The sequence below is a fragment of the Equus przewalskii genome, chromosome 11, assembly GCF_037783145.1.
Source record: "Equus przewalskii isolate Varuska chromosome 11, EquPr2, whole genome shotgun sequence".
NCBI classification, from domain to species: Eukaryota; Metazoa; Chordata; class Mammalia; order Perissodactyla; family Equidae; genus Equus; species Equus przewalskii.
Genome location: NC_091841.1, coordinates 25,085,209 through 25,094,865, shown reverse-complemented (window position 1 = coordinate 25,094,865; position 9,657 = coordinate 25,085,209). Strand labels below are relative to the sequence as shown.

Below are 9,657 nucleotides of genomic sequence, written 5' to 3'. Positions count from 1 at the left end.
GACGCGTGACAGAGGAGGCCTTGCTCATCTCCAGGGGAAGGAGAAAGTATCAATAAGTGATGCTGAGATAGATGATCATTCCTATGGGAAAAAAAAGAAATTGTATCTGTGCCTCACACAGACACAAAAATCAATTCTAGGTAGACCGAATGAAAAAGACACAGTTTTAAAGCTCTTACAAGAAAATATAAGGGAATATTTTTCAGACTTCAGGGCAAGAAAGGACTTCATGAAAAGACAGAGAACTAATCACAAAAAAAGGACTGAAATTCTACTTCATGAAGGTTAATAACTTCTTTTCATCAAAGGTCATCATACAAAAAGGGAAAAGACAAGCCACGAATGGGAAGAAAATATGTGTAAACAAATACAACTTACTAAAGGTGAGTATCAAGAATATATAAACAGTTCCTAAAAATGAATAAGAAGATAACTCCGAAGAAAAATGGGCAAAAGACATGAACAGGCATTTTTTAAAAGAGGAAATCTAAATGGATAATAAATATATATAAAGGTCTCAGCCTTATTAGTGATTAGTGAGATGTAAATTAAAGCTTCAGTGAAATACTATTTTACATCCACTCATGTGGAAAATTAAGTATGACAGGGCTAAGTGTTGGTGAAGATGCAAATCAACAAGAATTCTTTTTTTTTTTTTTTTTTTTTGAGGAAGATTAGCCCTGAGCTAACTACTGCCAGTCCTCCTCTTTTTGCTGAGGAAGCCTGGCCCTGAGCTAACATCTGTGCCCATCTTCCTCTACTTTATATGTGGGACGCCCACCACAGCATGGCTTGCCAAGCAGTGCCATGTCCACACCCGGGATCCGAACGGGCGAACCCGGGCCACTGAGATGCGGAATGTGCGAACTTAACCGCTGTGCCACTGGGCCAGCCCTCAGCAAGAATTCTTACACATTGGTGATCGAAGTGAAATTGGTACCATCAATTGGGAAAACATTTTAGTATTCTATTGTAAAGTTGAACCTTTGCATACCTTCCTAGGTATTAAATCCTAAAGAATCTCTTGCATGCATACACCAGGACACAATTCGGGTTCTTTTCAATAGTTTTCTAATTCCAAATGAGAAAAAACAAATCAAGGGGTTTTGTCACCCAATCAATAAATTGTGGTATATTCACATAATGGAATATTTTCCAGCAGGGAAAACAAATGACAGATCTATACAGCAATGTGTGTGTGTTACAGGAACAATTTTGAAAGAAGCAAGTTGCAGAGGATAACATACAGCACGATACCATTTTTATAAAGCTCCAAATAAGCAACACGAAACAGTGTATTAGGGATACAAAGAAGTGATTTAAAAAGTCATTTTAAGAAGCAAGGACAGCATAGATATAACACTCAGGAGAGTGGTCATCTCTGGTGCGGGAGGCAGGGAGTCTGGTCAAGAGAACACGCAGGTGTGAGGAGCATCCCTGTTAGTATGTTCCGGTTCTTAAGTAGGATGGTGTATTCACGGGTAGTTCTTTTATTACCATGTTTCATAACTACATGTATCCCACGTATTCTTTTGTATATATTACATATTATATATATGCATATTACATATAATTAATTATATAATATATATAATTTAAAGAAAAACTCTGAATCTGTTAGGATTTTAACTCCCGAATGTGCCTCCCAAGGCCCTCGACGTCTCTCTCTGGGTCGTTTTCCGTCTGCTCCATGACTCCAGCTTCTCCAGCCACAACAGGTGCCACCTCTGGAGTCTTTGCACATACTCTTCTGCGTTAACTTCCATCCCGTGAACAACTTCCTGGGCCGCCTTGCCTGCCTCTCCTCTCAAAAGTCCCTCAGATTCCTGGGCCTCAAGCGCCAGGACTGGCGCCCTCTCTGTTCGGGAACGCGCTCACCGCGCTCTCACCGTTGGCCCGGCCCTCGCCGCCGACGCCCCGTGCGCCTCTGGCCGCGCGCCCCCGCCGTTTGCTGCGCGCCCCGCCTCCACCTCCTCGCTCCTCCGCCCTTCCCTGCCGCGGGTCCGCACGGCGCTGCCCCTGGTGCCCTGGACCCCGCGGTCCGGCCGCGCCGACTGGAAACTGGCTGGGCGCGCCGCCCCTAGCAGGACCGGCGGGGCCGCAGCGAGATGGGCCTGAGCCGTGCCCCCGGGGGGGAGTGCAGGCCCAGCCTGTCTAAGTTCCCCAGGTCCCGCCCCAAACCCGCCTCAAGAACCGCAGGTATGGGACCAAATGACAGTCAACCTGCTCCTGGCCATTCAACTGAGCCCCAACAGGGGTGCCCAGGAATGGGTCCCCTCCCCACCGAGCCGCCGCGCCGAGGCTTAGAAGCCCTCCGGGTCGTTCTCCAGGTCCCCGCGGGCTGTCAGACCCAGGAGCGTCACCGTAGCTGCCTTCAAGGCTCCTTCTCATAGATATTTGTTGATTGTGTGAAATGCCTGTTAACCGTAATGAGTGCGTATTTCGGAATGATCATTTGTTATGAGTCAATCACAGCGAGCCAGGCATCCAGCGACCCTCTCGGGTATCTACCCTCCTACTGTATTTCAGGTGGAAGTGGGACAGAGGTGGCAGCTGCCCGGCAGGGAGAGTTAAGAACGCTCCGCAGAAGCTTCTGCTGTGGGGCCTAGACCCAAGGTCTCTTCCTGCGATCTGGGATAGAGGCAACTCTGACTTCGTCCTCTCCCCAGTTCTGTCCCCGGGAATTCCACAGTCTCTCTTTCCAGAGGAACTGAGCCCTCTCCAGTATCGTCCCAGGATCCCCCTCATTCATCCAAAAGTGTATTGAGGACTAGGCAGGAGCCAGGCACGTTCTAGGCTAGAGCTGGGACCCCCACCTTCATATAGCAGTCAAGGTGATGGCTCCAACTCTTCTTTCACAGGTTTCATTCCCATAGAAGGCAATTGTAGTTTAAATACAGGTTTTTTTTTTTTCTTGAATTAGAAGAATCGGGGGACTCTCAAGCGTTGGTCCAGCTCTCGCCCAAGCAGCCGGAGCAGGGCACATTAGAACAGGGCAGAAGCATCCAGCAGGGGTAAGATTCTTTGCGGGGAAGGACTGGGTCTTTGGCTGGTAAAAGTCTTTAAAGAACTGACTTTGATGGTGTTTCTGTAAAACAAATCCTGAGATGGTTTCTGTGCCAACCAGCCTACCATGAACCAGTAGGCAGAAGGCTGGGGTACTCACGGTAGTTATAGATTGTGACCAGGCCTGGGGACCTGCTGGCAGGAGGCTGCCTTGCGGTAGTTTCTAGCCACAGGGCCTTCTCCAGACCCCTGAGAACTAAATTGCTTAAGAAGGGTGCTTACAATATTGCCAGCTGGCCTCACTAACTAATGCATGATGCAACCTTTTTGCAAATTTCCCCAACTCGCTTTCATTAAAAACATGATGTTTGCCTCTTTTTAAAATTCTGAGGGGCTGAAATTTTCGAGAAGAGCTATAGTAAAAGTGAGGGGTTCCCTCTTCCCCTGTTGTACTTTTGGAGAAAAGTTAAAGAGTGGGGAAAGGTAAAGAAAATGCCATTTTGGGTTGGTAATGTTCCAGGTGTATACATATGCTTTCTCCGTTAACCCTTTTGACAACTGGGTGAGACAAAGATCATCTCTGTTTTATAGATAATCAAGTTGAGGTTCAGACAGATTAATTTACTAACCCAATGCTGGGCAGCAAGTATCTGAGCCAGGATTCAAACCCAGGTCTTTTTGGCTCCGATATATTTCACTCTACTATACTACCCCAAAAGCGTATTCTTGCCTTCAGTTTCACTTGTCTCCTGTAAAACTTTGTTTCAAGGGACAAAATACACTGATTTGTTTCACGTTACTTATGGTTACAGTGTTTGTGACTCAACTAGATTTCTCCGAAATATGGAGCTAATTATTGGAAGAAACAGCTCAAGGGCTCAAGGAGCTTGCTTCTGGCCTACTAGCCTGGGAAGGTTGCATTTCATTATAAGCTATTATGTTCTGGAACCACTTTTCAAAAGCTTTGGGTAGGGGCCCGCCTGGTGGCACAGGGGTTAAGTTCGCACGTTCCGCTTCTCGGCAGCCCGGGGTTCACCAGTTTGGATCCTGGGTGCGGATATGGCACCGCTTGGCAATCCATGCTGTGGCAGGCGTCCCACATATAAAGCAGAGGAAGATGGGCACGGATGTTAGCTCAGGGCCAGGCTTCCTCAGCAAAAAGAGGAGGATTGGCAGCAGATGTTAGCTCAGGGCTAATCTTCCTCAAAAAAAAAAAAAAAGAAAGAAAGAAAAAAAGCTTTGTGCAAGTATCACCTTGGTAAATATTTAGAAAAGATTATTAGCAAAAACAAAACAAAACAAAAAAATCCCCCCAACCTCCCCCCCACCCCGAAAGCTACTCGTTGCTATCGTTAGCATTTTAAACAATTATCTGGAAAGCAGTAAACAGCAATTATTTTGTATAACAGCTAATGGCATTATAGGAACAAGCTTCAGGGGAAATGTTTCATGGAATCACAAAACTGAAAGATATCTTAAATTCACAAATCTGAAAGAATACGGAATTTCCAATAATTGTGAAATAATGTTTATTTGTTAACTCTACCACCACAAAATTCATTTAGGGAGAAGGTTGTAGTTAACTTGGAGATCACACCGAACCAGAAGAGGGCAGAATGGAATTCAACCCCGAAACCCACGAGGGCAGGCAAATTGACAAAGCAAGCAGCTAAGGTGGGTATCAGGAGAATTCTTAGACAGCGCATAGCTTTAACCTCCCGGCAACTTCTTCTCTACCTGCATACTGTATGCTACTTTCTCGAGACTGTGTGGCAGGTTGAACTGCACACTGAGTTAGGATGTTGATTATACCTTTTCAGTTTTTTAAAAACAGCTTTATTGTGCTGTTTGTTGAACTTTATTGAGGTATAGCTGACATACGTGTAACTGACACACAATAAACTGCACGTATTTAGAATATACAAATGGATGTGTTTTAGCACATATGTCTACACCCGTGAAGCCATCCCTCAGTCAAGATAATGAACGTCTCCATCACTCTCAAAACCTTCTTTGTGCCCCTGTGTAAATCCATCCGTCTTCCCATCCCTCCCCCATCCCCAGACAACAACTGAAATGGAGAGATTGGACCCGGTGTTGTTGAAAGTGTCTTCTAGCCGTGGCTTTAGTGCGATTTGATTCCTGATGCTCAGGTTCTGCCGAGAACTTGATGATCCTGGTTACTGTCGGGTTCACTATGACTCTATGCACTATACTCATTTAAGGGAGGCGAGACTCTTGGTCTCTTTAGTAAAATAATAATCCTGACAGTCAAGGGTTTTTATTTCTCATTGCATGCTAGAAGAGGAAAGTGCCAGTTGATTCTATGCTAGAAGAAAGTGGCAAGTGAGTTGGTCTAAACTGTATTGGCTAGGAATACAGAGGTGTCGATGATGACAACGTTATTACTGGTCAGTGAATTGTCAAGCCCAACCACAAATAAGAATTTCAGTTTCTCCTTGAAGGGTATTTCCACAGGACACTACAGAAACTTCTAGAATGTTTTCAGACCATTTTGTTCAAGTGATAGTCTAAGGACTGATTTATATTAACAGAGAACAGAGCAAGTTGGTAATAGGTACGAATGTTCATGAAACCTCCATATTGCACAGTGTAACAAGGTTGATATTCTCGTAAATGTTTTCAATTTAATACTTTATCAAGTCAGCTTCTTTAGCAGGCTTTATGATGCAGAAATTCACTGCTGCCTCTGTAGCTGCAGGGTGGCCTTGCCTTCAAGACTTCAGAAGACTCCTTTTAAGCAGAAATTTAGGAAGACTTGCATTTTAAGATTAGGCTCTGGAATCTCATTTGATAACATTATAAGCAAAAAAGCAGGCCTGTAAGACTTAATGTTACTGGCAAAAATATAGTGAGATGAATAGGATTTTACTTATGATAGCGAACTTCTTAATGTCAAGTTCGTGTGCCCGATGTGCAAGAAGCCAGTCACTGAGACATCAGTGCTTGGAGATGGAGAAAGGTTTATTAGAATTGGCCAAAACAAGAAGGTGGGAGGATAGGTTCTCTCAAATCTGCCTTAACAATGAAGAAAGCAGGGGGTCATTATAGAGCTAAGGGATTTGGGAGGAGGAGATTTAGAGAAACAAAGGGGAAATCCATGTTTCTTTCACTCCAGATAAGCCCCTGGACAACCAGACTTCTGGGCGTCAGCAGCAGCTGGGGGTTGGTTATCTGGTGATCATAACTTCCTTAAAGGCATTCTTTTTCTTCTGCAAAAATAAGTTCATAAATCTTGTGACTCTTGAGTCACCCCTCAGGTTAAAAAAGAAAAGAGCAAATTAACAAGATTAACTTCTTTTCATCTGTGTCTGTGTTGAGAACAAGGTTGAAGGGTAATCTTGTTCTTGTTGAATATTTACAGTAAACCTCAGGTACCAGCGTCAATAGAGTGAAATAAGGATTATATAGCATTACTTTTCTATAGATTTTTGTCCTGCAGAGGTCTGGGAGGATGTTCTTGTCCTTGCCTTCAAGGTTCTCACAGATAATTTGGGGAAATAGGAAGAAGATAAGAACTTACATTACAATGTGATAAGTGACGTCATCACCAGCTCCCCATATGAAACTTTGTATAACGTTATACATGGTTTCATTTCCTTTTCCCTGCTGTAGAGTGTTAGGACAAAAACCTGCCGGGATGTCTCACTTCAAGCTGTTCTGATTTCATCTTAACCTGATTGAGGTCTGTGCACGTATCTTTGATGGACATGTTTACTTTTCACCTTCTCTAATGTCTCCTGTTCTCCCCTGCTGTTCTGAGGCACTGGACGCAGTCCTTCTCTCATTTGACTCCTGTTTCTGCTGCTTTCGCCAAGCCACGTACATATGCTTTAAAATACACAGAATTACTTACTGCCTTATGTAACAGGGTGAATTAATGCCAAGATAGGACAGATGAAATAAATGCATCTTGAGGTCCTAGCACATGAGGAACGCCAGCTCTTTTCCTCAAGTGAGGCCTTAGAGATTGCTGGCCATGGACACAGGTCCACGCCTGCCCTGCCCATATTTTCTCCTTTTTTCTTTCTAGTCTCTCCATCTATGTATCATCTCCAAATTCATCGTGTATCATCCCCTCCCCTGCTCACTCTGCATCAGCCATCCCAGCCTCCTTTCTGTATGTCAGATGAACCCAAGTCTTTCCTTCCTCAGGGCCTTTGCAATTACCAGCTTGCTAGGACTGCTCTTCCCTGGGTTTTCAAATCCAGCCCATATGTGTTGTTACGGACTGAGTGTATGTTCGTGCCTCCACCCCGATTGATGTGTTGAAGCCCAAATCCCCAGTGTGGCTGCATTTGGAGTAAGAAGTAATTAAGGTTAAATGAGATCGTAAGGGTAGGGCTCTGATTTGATAGGATTGGATTAGCGCCCTTATAAGAAGAGACACCAGAGAGCTTGCTGTCTCTCTCAACACATGAAGAAATAGTCATGTGAGCATACAGGGCGCTGGCGGCTGCCTACAAGCCAAGAGAAGAGGCCTCATAATGAAACCTACTGAGTTGGCTCCTTGATCTTGGACTTCCCAGCCTCCAGAACTGTGAGAAGTAAATTTCCCTTAAGGTGCCCAGTCTGTGGTGGCAGCCAGAACAGACCAATACATGTCTTGTCTTGGGAAAGGTCCTCTCCGACCTCTTTATCTGAAGATCAACTCCTCCTCAGTGCTCTTGATCTTGGCCCCTCCCACTTCTCTGGGATCCCTTTGCTGCCCATTAATCCTCTTTCTCTGCCCTCTCCATCTCCCCTCTCCTGGAGCCTCACCCCCAGAACTTACACACGCTGTTGTCTTCCCTGTCTTGAAAATGCCCTCCCTGGACCCCTTGTTTCTCTTCATTTCCCACTTTATGCTGCTTCTCCCTTTCGCATCCAGGATCTTGAAAGACTTGTCTGCCCTCATTGTCTCCAGCTTCCCACTTCTCATTTCCTGTCTGGTTCATGCCAGAAAGGCCTGCACCTCCACCATCATCTGGTCCCTTTCTCCTTCTACAGCTTCATCCGACATTCTCTCCCCCTCAGAGTCCTTCAGCCACACTGAACTGTCCCACCCAAGCGTCTTTGTGCTGCCCCTTGCCTGGAGTCATCCTCCAGGTCTTCACAGAATTTTCTTCTTACCTCTAAGTTCTCAGCCTCAGTCTTCTTCACAGAGTTCTCACCTGACCATGTGTCCCAGAGTCGCTCCATAGTCACCCTCTGCCACACCACTGTTTTGGTTGGATGATAGCAATTTTTCTGACCTGATGTTTTCTTGTTCACTTATTTGTCTGTTTCCTTCTCACTAGAATATAAAATCTACGAGAGGAGGTACCACTTCTTCCTTGTTCACTGATCCTAGTCGTCTATGATAGTATTTGGCAAATAGTGCATTTTCAGTAAATACTTGTTGAGGAAATGAGTACATGAACAAGGGATTTTTGTCGTAAGTAATAGAAAACCAGCTTTAACTAGCATAAGTCAAAAGAGATTTTTTTATTGGAAGGTTACTAGAGTAACTGAGGCTCAGGGAGGACTCACTGTAGGAACCTGGGCAGCTCAGGGTTCTTTAGAAACTGCAACCAGGATCTGGGCCCCTGCACTGTCCGGGCCTCCCTCTGTCTGCCCACCTCTCCTCTTGGCGTCTTTCAGGTTGATGGCTTCATTTACTTCTATAGAAAACAGTTTCTTCCATGGGGTTTGGGGAAGAGAGGCCCAGCTTAGCAATCCCAGAGAAAATAGAGAGAGCATCTCTTCCCTTGCTTTCCATATAAAAATCCAAGGGAAAGACTCTGGTCCAGGCTGACAAAGGTGCCATGATTGGCATCCCCACTAGAATCACATGGATGGGAGGAAGGGAGAAATTACCCAAAGGAAAATGAGAGGGTTGTTATCAGAAGAATGCCAACCGTCTACCACTGCTACAATCTATGCATACTGTCTAAAGTAGTCTCCCGCAGCCCAGCAACATAACACTCCATCATATCACCCCATCTATTGCCTTAATAGCACTTATCACATTATATAGTCATTTGCCTATTGATTACCTGTCTCCCTCTAGCCAGAAGGCAGAGTACTTGTTATCCTTATTCACTGCTATATTCCCAATGCATAAAATAGTAGGTTCTTGATAAATATTTGTTGATTGAATACATAAAGGGAGAATTTCTGAGAGTGAATGAAACCATTGTATTCATTACAATGGATTAGAAATAAATTCACAGTGATAGATTCATAACAGAGTAATTAGGAGTAATGCACTCCATTGGGCATATAATAATCTTTTAACATTGAAATTGTAAAGAACAATATCTCTGCTCTCTCAGAAGTTCTACTAAAGATCTGTTGAACAGCTAGTAAGTGGCAGAGATGGGATTTGAACCAGGTCTCGTGACAACAAACCCTGTCTTCTTTCTATGAGTCTGTAGCTGTCTACTATTCTAACTCATATTCTCTCTCTCTTGTGTCATGTCAACATTTGAGGCTCTGGGTTTTATTTCTGAGATATCATCTGGGTTAGGATCAGAACTGAGTGTGAAACTCCTAATTCCTGTGTCTTGATGATTTTCTTCTGCTCCTAGCTTTCCACATCGGCTCTATGCCTCGTCAGAGATTGACCCGAGAGTCTGTGTCCTAGAAACAGTCTAGGGGCTTCATGTT

General features: G+C 44.5%; 1 protein-coding gene across 4 annotated transcripts in view; it reads left to right on the top strand.

Annotated features, from left to right (window-relative positions):
* The first annotated feature begins 1,881 nt into the window (after nt 1–1,881).
* The window catches only part of PLAAT5 (phospholipase A and acyltransferase 5), a 59,944-nt gene continuing 52,168 nt past the window's right edge, over nt 1,882–9,657 (top strand). For 2 of the 4 annotated variants that reach the window (XM_070565370.1, XM_070565368.1), the window contains exons 1-3: nt 1,909–2,199; nt 2,924–3,014; nt 4,572–4,680. In XM_070565370.1, the coding sequence (XP_070421471.1) occupies nt 2,109–2,199; nt 2,924–3,014; nt 4,572–4,680 (291 nt within the window). In that variant the 5' untranslated portion in view covers nt 1,909–2,108. Of the gene's footprint in view, nt 2,200–2,923; nt 3,015–4,571; nt 4,681–9,657 lie in introns of all 4 variants that reach the window. The other 2 variants (XM_070565369.1, XM_070565371.1) reach the window with 2 other exon arrangements.